Source organism: Macaca fascicularis, chromosome X (assembly GCF_037993035.2).
Source record: "Macaca fascicularis isolate 582-1 chromosome X, T2T-MFA8v1.1".
NCBI lineage: Eukaryota > Metazoa > Chordata > Mammalia > Primates > Cercopithecidae > Macaca > Macaca fascicularis.
Window position 1 is genome coordinate 114,406,894 of NC_088395.1, and position 21,059 is coordinate 114,427,952.

The 21,059-nt window shown below is 39.2% G+C and overlaps 1 protein-coding gene across 6 annotated transcripts in view; it reads left to right on the forward strand.

Annotated features, from left to right (window-relative positions):
* The window catches only part of MID2 (midline 2), a 100,811-nt gene that overhangs the window by 11,253 nt on the left and 68,499 nt on the right, over window positions 1–21,059 (forward strand). For all 6 annotated transcript variants that reach the window (XM_005594320.4, XM_045383891.3, XM_005594318.4 and 3 more), the window contains exons 2-3: window positions 3,959–4,674; window positions 17,876–17,971. In XM_005594320.4, coding sequence (XP_005594377.1) covers window positions 4,015–4,674; window positions 17,876–17,971 — 756 coding nt within the window. In that variant the 5' untranslated portion in view covers window positions 3,959–4,014. The remainder of the gene's footprint in view (window positions 1–3,958; window positions 4,675–17,875; window positions 17,972–21,059) is intronic.

Genomic DNA, 21,059 nt, shown 5'->3' on the forward strand with positions numbered 1-21,059 from the left:
AGATAACCAGAAAGGTAGGGAAAATTGGGGATAATTGAAAGGATTCTAAAATATTAGGAGTACCCAGAAAAAGAAAGCCTCATAAATGAAAGATGATTGAACATATCTGAAGAAGTTGATAAAAGTATTTGGTTCCCGAAAATTGGCTAAAACAGTTAATATATGATAATCAAAAATCAAACATTTGAAACAGTATAGAAAAGCTGAAATAAGCAAGAGGCAGTAACTATCTTATAATGTTCTTTACAGAGCTGAAATAAGGTAGGTTATTTTAGAGTACTAATGATTGGCTTTTTTTCTTTCAAAGACTCTTGAGAATCTTTTGAAAGCTATGGGCAATCCTCTCCCCAGGAAAAATGCATATATGACATACAAACCACATTCTGCAAACAGTTCTAGGAAGTTCAGAAGTCCCCAGTTAATAAATCCTATTTTGACCTTACCCAAAGCAATCCTGACCCATAGTATGCTTTCCCAAGCTTAATTTCATGGTGAGGTTCAAGTGTCACACTGACTTGGAAACAAATTTTAGATTTCCAAGCAAAATTTAAGAGCTTTTCCTATGTACAGGACAATTTATATGGCACCCTCTTAAGCCTTAGGAAAGCTGTGGTACTCCAATTGTTTTTACATAGGTTTCAACACACATAGACATGGCTTTCAGCAATACTTCTGACCCACCCAGGTAGTTTCCAACACAGACATTGAGGAATGCAGGCATAGAGTTCTAGAAGACATAGTAATAGAAGTGCAGTGTGAGGTGGAGATGGGCCTAGAAGACAGAGATATGATTCTGGAAGGGACTCAGAATGAAATAGGCAGATTCAGAGAAAGTCAGAGAGACAGAGAGAGATAAAAATAGAAGTAGAAACATGCTGTTTAAAAACCATCTTGTAAATAGCCAAGATAAACCTCAGTGAAGGAGGTGAGCTGATTGAAATAAAGGTGTAGGGAAAGAGCACAGGCGTTGGCATTACACTGACCTGTGCTCTGGGTATGTATATTCTTGGTTAATTTATTTAATGACTCTAAGCCCCAGTTTCCTAACTGTAAGGTGGATACAGTAATAGTAACTTCCTCACAAGTTTCCTGAAAGAATTAGTGAAATAGTGTGTAAAGTGCTTAACATAGTACTCAGAATACAGGAGATGCTCAATGAATGCTAGGCCCCTTCTTACTGCTAGTTTAAGTGATACTTCATTAACAATTATTGAATACAGTTTGTGTGAAGCACAAACTTGTGCTGTGAATGAAAATATAAAATAGTTGATACCCTCAAGGAGAAGGAAGAGTTAGCTGGAGATACAGCTATGTAAGTGAAATAAAACAGAATGTTCTGGAAGCCACCAGTGGTTGAGGTGATACAAACATGTCGATGAGAGATCTCTTAGATTTCCAGGCTTGAATGGTGATATTCATGAGACAGGGAAAATCAGAAGAGCAGCAGGTGTTTTTTGTTTGTTTTGTTTTGTGGAGGTGAGGAGGAGCACAACAAGTTCATTTATAGATATGTTGAATTTGAGAATCTGAGTCATATATCAAATGGAGCTCTCTAAGGCAATATTCCTACTGTCAGTGGAAGTTGGAATCTTCATCTCTCAAAAGTCTCTTCCAATTCTAAGATTCAATGATGTATGTACATTTTAATTGTTTACTTTTTCATCTGTGTAGGTGAACATTGATAGATGTTATAAGCTACAAAATACTGGCCAACAACTTTCAAGCACCTGTAAATTCTAAAAGAAAAATGCCATGTTTCACTTAAAAAAAAGTGTCTGTACAAACATCTGAACCTACTAAACCAACTGAGAGTGACTGATTTACAAAAAGATTCTTCACTTTTATAACCCCATTTCATATAGATTTTCATTAAATAAGTAGTTAGTTCAGTGCATTTAAAAGGTTTGATTTAGAAACAGCTTTTAGGTGTACATCTATTGTACTTAGGCATAAAGTATAATTGTACTCAGTATTTATGTATCCTGTGAAGTATACAGATATGACTAACAAATGACAATATCTGAACAAGTATCAATGGCAGCGTGAAATTTTCAAGCCATGATGAGAGTCTCCAATGATGACGAGATGATGAACAAAAGCTACTCAAAAGCAAACAATGCTTTTCTTGGGCTCAGTGCTGTGGCTCACTCCTGTATTCCCAGCACTTTGGGAGGCTGTGGTGGGCGGATCGCTTGAGCCCAGGAGTTCGAGATCAGCCTGAGCAACACGGCAAAACCACGTCTCTACAAAAAATATAAATAAAAATTAGCTGGACTTGGTGGCATACACCTGGAGTTCCAGGAAAGGAGGATCGCTTGAGCCCAGGAGGCAGACGTTGCAGGTAGCCAAGATTGTACCACTGCACTCCACTCTGAATGACAGAGGGACATTTTGTCTAAAAACAACAACAACAACAACAAAGCCCTTTTTCTTTCCTATACATAGGATTAACATTTTCAGTCAATAAGATATGTTTTATATTTTTCCTTAGTTAAAGCCAACTTAGAATATTTATGTGTGTATTTTAATTAATGGAAGACTCAAGGCAATTAAGAATTAGGTACCTGTGTGTTGAGCACAGAAATTCCTGTGGAAAAATAGATAGATTTACCAAGAGGTTGGTTTCTTGTCAGTTGGGTGGCTTTTTTTTTTTTTTTTTTTTTTTTTTTTTTTTTTTTCTGATGCAGTCTTGCTCTGTCACCCAGGCTAGAGTGCAGTGGCATGATCTCAGCTCACTGTAACCTCCGCCTCCCGGGTTCAAGCGATTCTTCTGCCTCAGCCTCCCGAGTAGCTGGGACTACAGACAAGCGCCACCATGCCCAGCTAATTTTTGTAATTTTAGTAGAGACGGGGTTTCACCATATTGGCCAAGATGGTCTGGACCTCCTGACCTCAGAATCCACCCACCTTAGGCTCTCAAAGTGCTGGGATTACAGGCGTGAGCCACCGTTCCCGGCCAGGTGACCTCTTTTACTCAGTGATGCTCACTTAATTGAAGGTTACCAGATCTGAAAATTTCTGGCACTTTGCTAATTTCTATCTAGATATTGATTTGCATCCCGTTATGTTTTAGAAAGTATGAAAAGACAAATGGGAGGTGATCTTCATAGCAGGCTTGTGCTAGTTCAGCAGGTGTTTAGTAATAAAACCAAATTGAAGCCACAAGGCAATATGACTTTATTATTGATCAGCAATGATTACTGAGTAAGTTGAAAAGTTTGAAATCATTCCCCATTCAGTTTGATGAAATGAAGGGGTTTCTGAAGGTGAGGGAAGAAGATGAAAGTGAAAACTATCATCTTTTGTCTCAACTAACTCAGTTTACTAGGAATGGGATGGAACAGAAATTTCCATGTGTGATAATAAGAAGTAATTTAAGTTCACACTCTGAGGAAAAATTTATTATCCTGCACCAAGAGCTACATTTTTCTAAAGCTTTCTCTTTTTTATGCAGACTCTCAGAATGGAATCATTTCAGGAAGTACAGAGTTACTTTAAAATATGGCATTGTTTTCCTTACACTGGATGTCACATAGAAGCAGCCCTACAGTTTACCTTAAAGTGAAATAGAGAACAATACTGGAGAATAGAGATTGGGAATTTTGCAGGGTCTCAGCCTCATCTTAGTCTGGGAAAAGAAATGTCAGTGGAGAATATGTGAGAGAATGATCCATTCAAATATTGTAAGCTGGAATGGTAATGTTAATCTGTCTATCAGGATTCAGAGGTAGCCATTTGGTTTTATCTCTTTGTGCATGAAAATAAACATAGGCATTTGTCTAAAACAAGGTTTGAAGGGGGGGAAAGTCTTCCTGATTAATTCCCAAATTGCTTTTCTATTGCTTAAGCATCCCTGGGGAATCCAGCACGTAAACACGCCCATTGGTTAGTGTATAATTATGTTATATCCATTTTCCTTTGGAAATGCTTAATGACTCTTGCTTTGTATTCCTTGCAGGTGAAAGCCCAGCCTCCGTGGTTCTTAATGCCTCAGGAGGATTATTTTCACTAAAGATGGAAACACTGGAGTCTGAATTGACCTGTCCAATCTGCCTAGAGTTGTTTGAAGACCCACTTCTGCTCCCTTGTGCTCATAGCCTCTGCTTCAGCTGTGCCCATCGCATTTTGGTCTCAAGCTGCAGCTCTGGTGAATCCATTGAACCCATTACTGCTTTCCAGTGTCCTACCTGCAGGTATGTTATCTCGCTGAACCACCGGGGCCTGGATGGCCTCAAGAGGAATGTGACTCTGCAGAACATTATTGATCGCTTCCAGAAGGCTTCAGTCAGTGGGCCCAATTCCCCTAGTGAGAGCCGCCGGGAAAGGACTTACAGGCCCAGCACCGCCATGTCTAGTGAGCGAATTGCTTGCCAATTCTGTGAGCAGGACCCGCCAAGGGATGCAGTAAAAACATGCATCACCTGTGAGGTCTCCTACTGTGACCGTTGCCTGCGGGCCACGCACCCGAACAAGAAACCTTTCACCAGCCATCGCCTGGTGGAACCAGTGCCAGACACACATCTTCGAGGGATCACCTGCCTGGACCACGAGAATGAGAAAGTGAACATGTACTGTGTATCTGATGACCAATTGATCTGTGCCTTATGCAAACTGGTGGGTCGTCACCGAGACCATCAGGTCGCATCCCTGAATGATCGATTTGAGAAACTTAAGGTAAGGGATCTGGGGAACATCTCTTACACAACTTTGTCTCATAATAGAGTTATGCAGTTAGCAAGTTCTCTAATAAAATGGGTGACTTTTCCTATATGACTAGTGAATTAACTTTAAGTTGTTTTCATGAGGAGTAACCTGCTCACCTGCAAGCTCTCCCTGGAGCCTATCTCATCTGTTGCATAAACATGCTTGCATTCATACACTTCTGGCTAACTTTTGGGGAGTCAGCTCATGGCCTGCAACACCAGTAGTTCATCCAGGGAAACAGCACCCTCTCTCCTCTGTCAGTGACATTATTGCTTATTATATATCTTTGCTGTGATCTTTCCACCTCTTCTTTTAAGTATGTGAGTACTTGTGTAGGTGTACTACAATTAGCATACGTGCCAATTTGCATATGTGGGTATATGGTAATGGGAAGGCAGGGTGTGTCTCTATGTAGGTGTGGGTGGGTGGAGGTGTCTGAGTGTATCTAGGTAGGTGAGAGATTTTTGTGGAGGACATTAGCGTATGTTTGTGTTTGTGTACTCAATGCACTAAAGAAACAGAAGTTTGGCATTGGCCATTACAAATTGCCATTAAGTGTTTAACACAGGGCTAATTCTAAGCCTGTCTTTAAAAACAAAACAAAACAAAACAAAGAACTGAAGAAATTTCAGTACACCACGAAATCGGGAGGGATAATTAAATGTCTGAACTAACAATTTAAACTGAAGGCAATAAATATTTAATCCACTATCAAATTTTGTGACAGTGGTCACTATTATGGGCTACAAACTGAAGCACTTGTTTATAGTTCCTGCCTTACAAGTTCCTAGTCATTTATGTGTGTTCAGTGGACAGGGTTTTCTGAAGTTGTTGTGTCATATAATATTTATGTACAAGTCTAAGTGCCCATTTAAAAAAGCCCTCCTACCTTACACTGATGATCCAGCAAATTGTTTTACTACCATTGCTTGTCTGCTATGTGGTATAATTTCTCTTAAGAAGGGAGCTACTTAGAAGATATTCTAGAAAAATAAAATGTTTAAACGGATAGTAAAATTACCACTCCAAATAGAACCTGAGTACATAAGCCAAGCTAGAAGAAAGATCCAGATAGGATAAAAGGAGGGTAAGAAGGAAATGGAAATTTTCCTCCTGCCATACTGTGGATGAATTACTGTAACTTCTGTAAAAAGTATAATGTTGGTGAGAGTAGCAGTACTCAGAATAGGATATATTTGACCTGTAATGTGCTGCGAATAATATTGAGAGTAGTCACAGTGACTATGGTTTGTGCCTCTTTTGGTTATTATTTATATCTGATACGTATAAATGTGTACAAAATTCAATTTTTTTTATTTCACTCAAGGTTATACTCTCATTCATATCAAGGCTGCAGAGGGCAATAATCTTGTTGACTTCAGTTCTTAGACTCATAAAATGTTAGGCCTTTGACTTGGTCTAGTCGAAGCACTATACTTTAAAGTTATATAAACAGACCTTGATAGATTAAGTGACTTGGTCAAAATCAAAGAAATGATTAGTAATGGGAAAGCTAGAACTGGAACTCAGCCTCTAGATTGAGTTAACTATCCTTTGTACTGTAGCCGGCTGCCACTTTGTTTTGGATCTAAGTTTTCCCCATGAAATGTGATTTGAAACTTAACTTTATGCTCCTGCAACTGTACATTTCATGGTCATAGATAAATGATTAATGACATCAAGGAAGGGACAGATTGTATAAACTTACAGCTGCATAATGGCAAAAGATAGGAGCGGGGTTATAGGAAGAGTGGGGGATGTGAAGAGGACAGAACTATCTCTGCCAAATATTTGCAGGTGTTGGGACTATAATAAGTCATTGGCCTTGAGAAATATTCCAAACAGAAAAATCTGTGCCCATATGCACTGTTGAGATAACAAAAAGACTGGCTAGTGTAAGCTTATATTAAAGAAAACTAGCTATTTGAAAATATCCGAAAACATGAAAACATTGGATGATTGATTAGATATTTGGCATCATGAAGCTATAGCCCTCATCTCCAGGGATGGATGGAACATGGACATATTTTACCAAAATACATTTTAGTCTGTGACTAATCAGTAATTTTTGGAGAAAGAAAGCCAGATTTTGAATAGTTCCCTTTTAATATTTTAGGAAATGTGCAGAAAATTCTGATTATAAATTAAGTGGAAACTATTTTTGCTCATTTTTGGTTGGAGAGTGGAAACATATGAATCATTCCCAACCGTGTGGTTCGTTATGTTGTCTGAAACATCTTGGACTTTGGGGAGGGTGAGAGAGGTACTGCTTGTGTGTGTGTGTTGTGGGGGTGGAGGGGTCACTTTGGTTTGGTGCCAAGTGTAAAAGAATATTAATTCTCCATGTTAAGCAGAGACGAAGTCTGACTTTTAGTGTCACATATACTCACTTCTTTGGGTTAATTTTAGATTGGAAAATCATTTAGGATTACCCCCTTAGTCTGCTTGATTCTTCCCCAAGGAGAAAGGGAGAAAGTTGGCTGGCAGAAGCTATGGGGGAGTCTGCCTGAGTATATTCCCCTCGCCCTGGCCCTGGCCCTGAGAAAAGCACAGGAGTCCTGTAGGAGACTGTCATTCTTCCCCTGTATCTAGGAGGTTGGCTTTCTAGCCAGTAGCTGATACAGTGTTTATTTTTACTTTTTGGTTCTGGAACTTCACTGTTGATATTTGTAACTACTTTTTATATACAAAACTCCCTGATTAGGATTAGTGGCTTCTAATATTTATTTGTTCAATAAAAAATAAACAAACCATTATGTTATAGATGAAAAGTCAGAATAACCAGAAACTAGCCTGTCTTTTTAACATGTACTCAAAGTGGATTAGAGGGCTTGGGGTACTTAGTTTAGTTTCATGATCTTACTTAGTTGTCCAGTCTACCAATAGGGTTGAGATGCAGGACACATGTCTTTCAGCAGGCTACCAGTAGTTCAATTAATTATTCAATTTTAAAGAATATTTTTATTCACGACCGTTATTAGAGTAGTAAGTCCTATCAGAGTAATTATTTTCTCCACCACCTCTCACTTTTCACTCACTAGTCCCAATATATATCTTAGTTCATGATATATGGGGTGTTTCTATAAAACAGCTTCACATTTTAGAATTTTCATTATCACATGAGTTTCTATCCTTATAAAAGATTGTTGTTATTGTTTTAATAAATTTTGGCTTCATAAAAGAGGTCGAATTTCAGTGACTGTCTGTTGCTGACAGACTTCAACTCAATATTATAAGTCCCGTACAACTTTTTTCTTGTGCTGCTCATGTATTTCCCCCTCTACTCCTCTAAAGCATGCTACCTTCATCTACCCAGGCGAGTCTCCTAACTGCAAAACATGCCATTCTCTTTTCTGATTCTTAACTGTCACTAGTGTTCTCCTCTTGGCCTGTTTACAAATCCTATGTATTCTTTAATGCATAATTCAAACCCTATGAGACCACTCCAAAACATCACAGCTATGTCATAATCTCCTTTAGGTCAGAAATAATGTCTTTTATTTCGTTAGTATTCTCCTTAGCTTCTAGTACACATAGCATTTGATCAAGAAATCCAAATGAATTCAGTTTTCATAATGGATTTGCAGGAAATATACCGGTGTCTATAGCTTGCTTTGGATCTCATCTTAGAAGATATAAATCTGTCTTGCCATTATATATACCCTGAAAGTCTGAAAAAAGATCTCCTGTGAACTACTGACAATGTTCAAAACCAGAGTGCTAGCAAAAGTATGGCATGTCCTTAATTTTAAGTGCCTATTCGTTTTGATCACTGGATTTTCCAACTGCCTAACACTATGGTGACATCTGCATAAATCAGATGTGATTATTATAATTCTCTTTGAGAGTGATGTCTTCACATTTCCATGCCCACAGCCTGCCAAAAATATAGCTGATGAAAACCAGGGGGAATAGAGGAATTTCCTGAAAGGAATAAACAAGCACCTTTTCTTTTTCTCATTACATTTCCACAAATTCATTACTACAAATAATTCTTAAATGCAGTTACATTTACATATCAGGGATCTTGTTATAAAATATTACCTGGCACTGGAGTAAGCCTTTTATCATGGGAAAGTAAAACACACACACTCTCTCTCTCTCTGTCTCTCTCTCTCTCTCTCTCTCAGCGAGACTGAGACAGAGAAAGCTAATGATTGCCAGACAAAGAGAAGGGAGATATGAGACTTGGAGGATGTTCAAAGGAAAGCCACGATGAGAGTTAAAAGGTTAGAAAATATAATATTCTAGAATCTTAACACAGTTGATTACTTGTCCTTCTTCCTACGCAGTTACTCTGTCATCTACCCACCCATTCTCACTCAGTCACCACCTTCTCCCAGTCATTTATCTACTCACCCACTTGACACTCACTACTGTCTGCCAAGACAGATACCTTCTCAACTAATGTACTAATGGGCGTATGACTATATCTCAACCAGTATAAGTATAAATATAAGGGAAAGAAAGTGAAATATATTTTTGAGAGACTCAGTTGAGAGTATATTTGCATACACATGTATGCATCGCTGTATATGAGTGTGTATAGTCTTGCATAAATATGTGGCTGAGAATGACTCTGTGTCTGTGTATGAAAGTATATCTATAAAATGTGTATCATTGCACGTGAAGATGTGAGAGTGTGTAAATCTTCTGATAAGTTGGGTAGGAGAGGGCCATAAGTGTAAGGTAAACTTTCTGTTGTCACCCTAGGGAGAGTTAGAGCCTCAGCAGAACCCATCCTGAGGCTAAGGATCAATCTAATGAATGAGCCAGATCAAACATATGCATGATAAGAAAAATTTTCAATGGAGGCCAGGGTGGGTTACTATAGGTGAGGGATAAGAAAAATGTTGTTTCTCACTCTCAGTCAGGTACTAAATCACAGTAGCTAAATATAGTAAGAATGAAACATTTGAGGCCAGATTTATGCTCTCTAAGATCTGGTGGTGATGGTGGTGAACATGTTTGTATGGGGTTGGGGACAGTATCTGACAGGTTTTGCAGCTAAGCCAGCCTTCAACTCATGCTCATAAAATCATTCTTGCTTGTAGATCTGCCTTCTCTGTGGTCTCTGAACTGTTCCAGACTCGCTCCCCATCACATACAATATGTCTAAATCTGTACATGTTTCATGTGTGTATGAGGATAAAATACATTTCATCTCTACTCAAACTGTGCACTAAGACTCATTTGAATCCCTATTCTTTTCTCTGCAAGACTTATATTGATTTCTCTGTCTCTTAACTCATTTATTATTAACAGTACCCTGTGTTGGAAGATGTTTTCCATCGTTTCTTTGGTTTGAGAGCAAATTTAGCAAGTAGATACTCCTATTATCTGTACTCTTATGTTTCTGTTTTTCTGTTATTTATTTTGACTCAAGTTTTCTCTTCACCAATATTTGAAAGGAGGTGACAATCATTTGTTGGAGAACAATTTGCAAAATGTTGACACAGAGATTGTTCTTGGGTGGATAGAAATCCTGTCTGTTATTATTGGGCAAAGAAGCCTATTACAGAAATATAATATAGGTGAGGAAAGATTAAGGAAACAAGAATTACTGAACCCAAAGAAGTGAGGTTTAAAAATGTGATAATGGCCTTCAAGTTCATGAAAGGTTGATATAATGAGGTAATACCTTATTCTTTGTCTCACACGAAGGTAGAACTGACAATAACTTAAACGGTAGCATCAGGGATTTAGGCTAGGGATTCGTTCATTCATTTAACAAACAATTAATGAACATTCATTTCTTTTACTAAACACTTTGACCACTGTGGTAGGAGGTGGGACACAGGAAATAAGGCACAATCCCAGTTCTAAAGCGACTTTGAGCTTAGTAGGGGAGATAGACAAGTGGGAAATTCCAATTTAGTATGGTAGGTGCCATGACAGAGGTTTGCACAGGATGCTCTGAAGCACAGTGGAGGGGTCAGGGAAGGGATATCATTGAGCTCAAAAACAGGGAATCATGAGTGAATTTGTTGGAGAAGAAGGGCCAAACTGGAGATAGTCCGTGCAGAAAAAATTGACCAAACTTGGTGAATGACTATGGTGATCATGCACAGTGAAGAGAATGAATTAAAAAGGACTTTTGAGGTGGAGATGTCTTGAAGGATGGTGGTATTGAGGAGGACAAAAATGAAATTAGGAAGGGATGGCAGTTTTTTTTGGGATACTCTGACTTTAGATTTGAGTTTGATGTGATTGTGGATCATTTAACAATCATTCATTCATCAAACATTTCTTGAACATCTATTAGGTGGCAGGTACCAGGATAGGTGTTAGGGTTACAGTGATTAAGAAAGCACAGTCTCAGCCCTGATGAAGCTCTCAGGTTAGTGTGGGGAGGCAGATAATTAAGGACACAGTTACGTGATGGTGTGATAAGTGCAATGACAGTGGAAGAACAGGGGCTGTTACAGAGCTTAGGAGGAATAGCAAGATAGAATTTGGGTGAGTTTTCGAATGCCCTGTTAGGGGACAGGAGTTGGGGCAGAGAAGGGGAGTGCTCTAGTCAGGAGAAAAGAGTTTGTTGAAACATCTGGAAGACAGAGAGCATGGGGATCTCTCAGAACTGAAAGGGCAAGTGTCCCAGAAAGGGTTAAAATTTAGGCTTTCCCAGTGGCTGAAAGATTAGGTCTGGAGAAATAGATTTGGGAATCCTCAGCATGATGATAGAGCCACGCAGTAGTGAGCTGAGCAAGGGTCAAGGATTGAGTCTTGCAGAGCCCTCATGGTCTAGAAATTAGGCATGAAGGAATAGCAGTTGAAAGAGAAAGAGGGGGATGTGTATGAGAGGCAGGAAGTGAAGAGGAATAGTGCAAGTGGAATATAACCCTGAGTCCTCCAGGAAAGTAGAGTTGACTTTGGCTCACTAGTCTGAGTGTTATCAAAATAAACACTAGATTTAAGTTTTTAGTACAGGTTTGCTTTTAGAATGTCCAAATAATAATGTATGAATTTGAGCTAGAGATGTAATCATGCTATGCACCTGAAGATGGGGGAAAGAAGAGAATATGGGGAAGTTTGGGTAGCATTTCTGACAAGGGGAATGGGGGAGGTGTGGGTCTTGGCTGGACGATCGCAGAGCCTTTTGAAAAGATGGCAAGTCTTTCACCTGGCTTGAGGGTCAGGTTATTCTTAACAAACTTAAGTAGTTAACAAACCTTAACAAACCTCTACTTAACAAACCTTAAGTAGAGTAGACCTATGTGATATACATCCAGTATATCACCATCTCATTCTGAAACATAGCCTGTATCTATACAACAGCAAATAAATGTTTGGGGGAAGAATAAATTTTGGCATAAGGGTGTGGGCTTCAGTTTGTGAACCAGATGGCGTGTTCTGTTGTTGAGAGGCCATATGTAATTGATATATAAAGTGACAGACTGAAGCAAAAGCAAAGTAAGTATTTTAAGACAAGCAGTTAAAAAAAGAAAGCAGACTGTGACCCTAAAAGCATGTGAAGATTCTGGCTTCTGGCTTTTGGAAGAGCTGAAAATGTCGGTGTATAGACAGGATGTCAAAAAAGAGCATGTCAAAGAATAGTAATGGGGCCACTGGCTCAGATTATTTTTAAAGATGAAGTTGTCTTCTGTCAATCAGGAAGACTCAGGTTTGGGGTGAATTGGCCTTTCTGCCCTATTTCACTTCTCCCCTTCCCATGCTCACTCCAAGTTTCAATTCCCACATAAAAGCAGTCAGGGTCTTGTCTAGGTTTAGATAATATTTCCCTTGTACCTTTTAGATAGCAAGAGAGAATACAGACATTCTATGACAGTGCCATGTTTCAATGGAAATGATATGTTTCAATAGAACTAATACAGATTACACCGCCTTTTAGGCTTCAGTACTTATTGTGTCAGGTTGATGTGTGTAGGTGTGCTCATATATGTGTGAATACATATGCCTTCATGGAGTATGACAAATGGAGATCATGGTCCAGTTTGTGCCATAATGGGGTAATCTACCTCGCTTTAATAAAGTGGTGGTGTTTTGATGTATGGCTAGATTTCTTGAGGGAGCCAATGAGAAAGTTACCTGAAATAATCTGTGTCTAGAGAAGTGAAAAAAAAAAAAAAAACCCCAGCAATTATTTGAGAGAGTTGAAGAAACCATTTCTGTTAATGGGATGCTGTCTGGAAGAAGAATAGCCTGTGCCCAGCTTTCTCAGATGGCAAAACATTTTCCTCTTTGGGAAGGGAATAAGAGAGCACAAAGAGGCCTAATCCATACAACACAAATGAAGTAAAACTTGGGTAAAAATGGAATCAGTGTAGATTGCCAACTTAGCTAACTGAGGCCTTTTAAAATCTGTTATGCAAATCAGCCAAATCTTTCCCTTACTTTGGCCATTTAGACACATGTACAATTTTGTGTGAGCTAGCATGATGTAGTCATCTGGAGGTGAAGAAGGTCTCACAGTTTCATAAACTAAAATGGCTTCTGTAACACCCACAAAAGGGAAGCACACAAAGACCCAGAGGTAACCTCTTGCAGCAGGAAATGGGAGCTTCATCCTGCCCCCTGGCTGCCAAACTCCTGTCCTGTTTCCTACCAGCAGATATCTCCATTCCGATCTGCCCGGCCACTTTGACTCTCTTGCTGTCACGGTTCAACTGTCCTGAGAAAATTGCACTAACTGGGCTTGAAATAAAGAACCTGGCCCAGTCCTTAACTACATTGCACAAGAGCAGAGCAAAACAAACCAATATTTCAAAACTGAACAACAACGAAGAGACATGTTTACTTTTATATAAAGAGATTTTAGACACACACATACACACACACACACACACACACCCTCTTTGTTTACTCAACCAGAGTACAGACAAGATAATTACTTGGCCTAATCAATCAAATTATTCAAACCTAGAGTGGCCCAGAATTTTTTGTTCTAAATGATTCGTCAGTGCTAGGCATGATAAGGAAAGAGTGACTTCCTTAGATTGCATAATCGCTTCAATTCTCTGCTTCCCTTTGCATATATTCATTATTAAGAATAAATTCCAATTTGAGAGGAGGCTTTAATTCCTTGTAAATGAATAGGAAATGAGTAAGTAAATGTTCGGTGTTTTCCTCAAATTATGTCTCATATTGTAAGAAAACAGTGGCAAAAAGCCATCAACAGATGGTGTTTTCATTAGCCAAATATTTATTTTTCAAAGCATTTTCATATTAATGAAGTAAGGTTGAAATTAGAGTCATCTTGTCAGTTCTAGCTCTGTGTTGTTAACACGTGCTGGCATTCTGCAAATTGCTAGGGGGGCAAAGCAAACTAACCATTTGCCATAATTTTGTGATGGTAACTCAAGGCGCATAGTCTAACCAGACCCCAAATTATGTGTTCAGCCATAATGTTTGCTTTCGGTGGCTTCATAGAAGCCGCGAGTCTCAGTTCTGGGCCACAAAAGAGGAACACATAGCAGGGATTTTAGTCCTGCTCTGTACTGTGAATTATTTATGAGATATCAGTTTCATGACCAATGTTGCAACAGGTTGAGGTATTTGTTAAAAACATTATCCTCATAGAATCCCATGTTTGAATGGAAATGCATTACAGTTGGAAACACAAATTTCTAATATTGCATTTGCTTGGCATTCATCGATCTACATTATATTTGCTGAATATATCAATATATTCATTTGGGATACGTGGAATTCCCATTGATAGGAATTTGGGCCACTGCTAGAGAAAATCATCAACTGGGTTCACTACCAATTCCCACTATCTAACTCAAGCTAGACCCTTTCATCACACTACAGAGTTATTATATTCACCTTATGGCCAAACGTTTGAAGAAGAGTCTAGACTTGCAGTCTCTAATTTGTCACCACACCATACTCTAACCTCAGGATTTCACATTTCCTTCCAAAGCCGTACTGAAACACCTTTTCAAAAGGTCATCTGAGACCTCTAATTACGAAATCCAGCTGCTTTTTATCAATCCTCATATTTCTTGCATTCTCTGCATATCTGACAGTGACAAATCCTTTCTTGAAACACATTTCTTTCAATTATGCTCAGTTTGGCCCAGACTTGCATTACCCTGCGGCCTTGAATATTGCAGCCTCCTTCTAACCAGTGTCCCTCCTCCCCCTCCTGCCCCAGACTTTCCTATTTCAGTCTGCCCCACATATTGCTTCTAGGTTAATCTCCTAAATGCAGCCCTGATTATGCCATTACCTTGCTCAACAGCTTTTGGTAAGTCCTCAGTGCAAACAACAACAACAACAACAAAAACAAACAAACAAACAAAACTACAAACTCTTAATCTAGGCACTTAAGACCTTTATAACAAGACTTTGGTCTCCATTTCCAGCTAAGTCCCCCACTACTCTCTTTCTACCCTCTGTTCTAGCCAAACGAAACTACTATTCCCTGAATATGCCATATATTTTATTTCTTTATACTTTTTATTTATTTATTTATTATTTTTTTGAGACAGAGTTTTGCTCTTTTTGCCCAGGTTGAAGTGCAATGGCATGATCTTGGCTCACTGCAACCTCTGCCTCCGGGGTTCAAGTGATTCTCCTGCCTCAGCCTCACGAGTAGCTGAGATTACATGTGTCCGCCGCCATGCCTGGCTAATTTTGTATTTTTGGTAGAGATGAGGTTTCACCATGTTGGCCAGGCTGGTCTCAAACTCCTGACCTCAGGTGATCCACCCACCTCGGCCTCCCAAAGTGCTGGGATTACAGGTGTGAGCCACCCACTGCTCATGGCCTTATTTCTTTGTACTTTTGCTCATTACATTCCTTGTGCCTGGAACATCCTGCTCCCATGCATCTCTGTCTATTAAAATTCTGTTCGTCCTTCAAGGCTCATCTTAATTTTACTTCCTCTTTATCTGTGAAGTCACTTTACCTTGAATAGAGTAGGTGTTCAATACATTTTTGTATTAAATTTCTGAACTGCCACTTCTTTTATTCCTCTGACATCAATTTAGCTTAGAGATCATGTCCAAATCAATGATTGCTTCCTGTTTTCTTCTTCCTTTCCCTTTTCTTTGCCAAGAAGACCAAAGATTGAGATGGTAGTGGGATTAAAGGAGGTCAGGGGAGACACTGTGCCCCAATACAAGAAAAATAGAATAAATGGTGAAAAATTACTTCCATGGGAATAAAGCCAAGGAAGCCAAGAGAGACCTGGCAGGAAGGGAAGCAAGGGTTCAGCTGGTCCTCATAATCCAGTTTGAGAAAATGTGAAATCACACTACCCAGCCTGCAAACACATGCATCTATGTGAATATATCCATCTATTCATGGGAACAGTGCCAAAGATATTAAGGAGCTACAGGTACTTAGCAGACAGGAAAGGGGCCAAGTACACAAATCCCTTCTTTTCCTTCATGTTCCCTCTCTTCCCCACATCCCCCCATCCACTTTTTCAAAAGCATGAACTTTGAACTACAAAACATAGGAACCATGGAGATAGCAGTGTAGTACTTAACATGACTGAGGGAAGGAATACTAGCAGAATAAGGGCCAATAAGTTGGGGTATTACATTTGGAACAGACTTTATGGGGTATTGGGATAGTGGGTGAGAGAGAAGTAGATATTGGGGTTAGTCTTAGAGGAAAAGCAGCTACCAGGGCTGAAAGACTTCGGACTGGGGAGAAATAAAAAAGCTCATGATTAATCTAGAGTGAAATGATACTCTGTTTTTCACATAAGGAATGGGAAACAGTAGCGTGCTCAACTGAAAACATGCTAGAATTCCGACTACTGTTGTAACAACGTTATATTCAACAGATCTGCAAAGTACTCCTAATATGTACCTGAAAGAATCTATGTACCAGTAAACGATGATAAGCAATGGATATCCTCTCTTTTTAAAATATTTATTTATTTATTATGTATTTGTTGAGATAGGGTCTCGCTCTTTCACCCAGGCTGGAGTGCAGTGGTGTGACCCAGGCTCACTGCAACGTCCGCCTCCTGGGGTCAAGTGATCCTCCCACCTTAGCCTCCTGAGTCACTGGAACTATAGGTGCATGCCACCACACCCAGCTAAATTTTGCATTTTTTGTTGAGATGGGGTTTTGTTATGTTACCCAAGCTGGTCTTGAACTCCTGGGCTCAAGCGATCTGCCCACCTCAGCCTCCCAAAGTGCTGGGATTACAGGCATGAACCACCGTGCCTGGCTGATGTCCTCTCTTGATACAGTCAGGCTTTGCATTTTGAAGCCCTGCCTCTCTTGTGGGTGAAGCCTCAGTGCCAAAGAAGGAAAGCTGTGAGATACAATGCTAGATTTTGATGAATTCCACACTCAAAATACTCTTTTTTTTTCCTGAAGGACCCTACTGATAAATATAAAATATTATAAGCAAAAACACAAAAAATCAGGGAATACTGTGGCAAAACTGTGACTGAGGGCTGGATACATGGGTTCGAGTCCTAGTTTTGCACATGGTAGTAATATGACTGTGCAAAATACTTTAACTCCACTTTGAAGCTTGCTACTCCCGTTTGTAAAATGCTGGCATCTTCTACTTTGTGGGATTGTTCTGGTTTTTAAGTAGTATATATGAAATTGCCTGGCATAGTGTCTGGCATTCATTCAATAATTACAGACAGTCCCTGACTTAACCATAGTTCAACTTATGATTTTTCAGTTTGACAGTGGTGTGAAAGTGATATGCGTTCAGTATGCTTCTTGATTTACGTTAGGGTTACACATGGATAAGCCTATCATAAGTTGAAAATTTCTTAAGTTGAAAATGCCCTCTCTGGGACGTAACTGCATCATAAGTTGAGGAACACATGTAATAGTTTTCTTAGTCTACTCATCTGGAAAAGGGATAATAATATCTGTTCTTCATATGCTGTGGAATTACTACGAGGGCAAAATGAGATATTGCCTATGAAATACTTTGAAAAGTTAAAGATATTATCGAAAATATAAGGTTTCTTTAATGTCAATAAATTCGCACATCCACAAAGTCATGAATGTCATATTTTCCCCAATAATGAGCAAATGTGCAGCATTATTAACTTGTACCTAGATTAGTGCTTGGCTCATGGCAGATGCTAAATGAATCTTTGAAACATTTGTCTACTGACTAACCAATTTTCACATGACATTGGTTCTAAAGCTCATGGTTCTTTTTTCCCCTCTTCTCTGTTTCCCTCTGGATTCATACTCTCTGCGATGACAGCAAACTCTGGAGATGAACCTCACCAACCTGGTTAAGCGCAACAGCGAACTAGAAAATCAAATGGCCAAACTAATACAGATCTGCCAGCAGGTTGAGGTATGTAACAGAAACATTTGTGATTTTTCAGAGCACCTGAAATGGGTGACCCTTTGGGAGGACTTCAGTTTTGTCAGAGTGTAGCCCAGTCATTTGGAATGAAGGACTGAATAACAGTTCTAGAAAGTCTCATTCCTTTAGGATGCTTGTTCCAAAAAATGTGTGAAAAACCTATGGTTTAAAAAGAACAGACAGATGGTGGTGATGGACGGTGGGGGGATAATAGTTCAAGGGGCAACCTATTCTCCTTTCCAAATAGCAGGCAGTATGAAAATCAGACATGAAGTGTGCTTCATCTATCATCAAACTGGACATTACCACTCCTTAAAGAGATTACTGGGGTGTCATAGGGAAGTTGGGAATCCTGGGTCCTTGGGGTAAAGTGAGGTTAATTCAGCACAATATTGTTTCTGTAACAATATTATCAGGACTGCTTCTCCTCTTTCTAGCCTCTCCCCCTCTTCATCCCCTGCCCATGGTCCTATCTATACCATGCACCCCACCTGGTCCTCACTCATTACCTTTCCACTTATTCTTGTCATCAACAAATCATATCTATCTTAAAGTTGTAAATTGTAAAGTGCTGTACAAGTGTGAGGTTTTAATCAATTGTCATCTACATCAAATCTTAGAGCAGAGCTTAGAAGAAGAGCTGACCTCTTCTTAAATGGACATAATAAAATAAAGATGTTATTTCTCTTTCTCAAGAGCGTGAAACTCATACCATTTGGTTTTGTGTTGATTTTGTTGAAGAGCTGATGGTAGGGCTTCAAGTGTAAACAGGGTTGGGTAAAATATTATAGGATTCCTCATGGGCAGTGGTTGGATAAAAATGTTTCTAATTCCATTTAGAGCCTGATAATCTGGTTCTAATCTTACTTGTATGACAGATAAATGTAACAATTCAAGTTTATTTTATTTCAATTTTATTAAGATCTCATCTCTTAATCCAGTCTATAGATTCCTATTTAAGAGACTGTGGAGAATCTTCTTGTAAGGCAAAGAATCCTCTTATTATATGAGTAACCTTCTGACCCCCAGTCATTTGGATCTCTTAAAGTATTGAATTTATTCAAGTAGAGTGTACCTGTATGATGAGCATACCATAGAAATTTAATCCCTCCTGGGCACTCCATTTGTGGAAGAGAGTGGTGCTGTATGTAGGGTCTATACAGTACTGGTTAAACTCAGATGTGAGACTGTAAAATGAAGTCGGGGATTAGGGAAGAAGCATAAGGAATGAAAAGAAAGAACACTAGAGTGTGATTTGGAAAATTGTGTTTTAGACTTGGCTCTTCCATGAACTGATGGTATGAATATAAGTCATTTAGCTTCTCAGTTTCAGTGTTCTTACCTATAAAATGAGGAGTTGAATGATGACATGACCTTTGACTTCTTTCTAGATATCACAGGTCATGATGCTGTGAATGGTTACTTTCTTTATTCTTTTTTTTTTCTCTCCTGGCTTATTCTTTCCAAGAGGGGAGAAACAAAATATAAAGTATTTCAAAGTGGCTTTCAGCTGATCAGAATTCCTCTAATGTTCCACTCTGTCAAAGTTCTCATTATGCTGTTAGATTACAGTATAAGACATCCACACTGGCAAAGGGACAAGGGAGTATTGTAAGCAGGAGACAAGATAAGAGATCCCTTGATTTAGAATTTGCATGATTGAATGTAGAGTAACAGCTAATAGTGAATAAAATGTGGTTAGAAATTATAATCACCTTCCTTGTTCTCATCAAAAAGACTATTAAGTACAGAACAAATTGTAGTGAAAATAGCAAAGTAAGCAGTTTATTTTTTATAGCTCATTCACTTTAGGACCTCTCTAAGGACTCATCTTTCCACTCTGAAGAGCTTATCAACCTGGCCAGCCTCACCCAAACATAGCCTGTTCCAACCTTTCCCAGCCCATCCTGCCAATCAAACCTTTATGTTTAGGGCCCTACTCTTTTTTTAAGTGACAAGTCTCATAAAACGATCCATCATTGTGTTAATAGGGAAGGACCCACTTTGGATTTTTAGGTAACAGGCAGTGTTTTAACAGTTCCTTCCTGAAGTTAGTATTCTTGCCTGAGTCTTAATGAGGTGACACTAGTGCTGCCACATGCAAATAGAGTAAGGGGAAAGAGTAGCCTGTACAGTGATATTCAAGAAGTGTTCTTTTATGGATGCTTGCTAAATCCCATCATGTAGGCCACTGTCGGCCCTAGATACACAAAAGGTCGACTTTTACTAATCCTTTTTTATGCCTGGCATTGTACCACGTATAAAGAAACCAGCATAGGCACAGTATCTACCTTCTGAGGGCTTACATGCTACAAGAATCCACCCTGATGTAGATATACATGTGCAAGAAATACAGACAATTGAATATAAACATTAATTGAGAACGGGGAAAGAATAGTGAGATATTGTTGAGAATGAGAATGTATTTTGGGATTTCACTTCATAGTCTATTGTGTTTAGGATTCTGTCTTTGATGACAGGGACCCTACAGGATGGCTTATGGAAGGCCATTTCTGTCTTCTATGACATTATCCATTCTGAAAAGTTAGGGATGTGCCCTTAACTTCCTTTTTTTTTGAGATGGAGTCTCGCTCTGTTGCCCAGGCTAGAGTGCGGTGGTACAATCTTGGCTCACTGCAACCTCCGCCTCCCAGGTTCAATTGATTCTCCCATCTCAGCCTCCCAAGTAGCTGGGATTACAAGCACACACCAACATGCCCAGCTAATTTTTTGTATTTTAGTAGAGACGGGGTTTCACTGTGTTGCCCGGGCTGGTCTCGAACCCCTGAGCTCAGGCAATGCACCCGCCTTGGCCTCCCAAAGTGCCGGGATTACAGGCGTGAGCCACCCGGCGTGGCCAACTTCCTCTTAATAATACATGAATCCAGGTTACTTATTATCCTCATTCAACACAGAGCCTGTGTCTCCAAAAGCCTTCAGGACAAGCCTCTGGATTAGAAATCTAGTTAATGAAGGGACTTGAGACTTCATAAATGCTTATAAATACTGTATAAAATGAAATTATAGTAGAATACTTCAGTCATGAAAGTCAGATACTGATGGGTGATTTGAAATT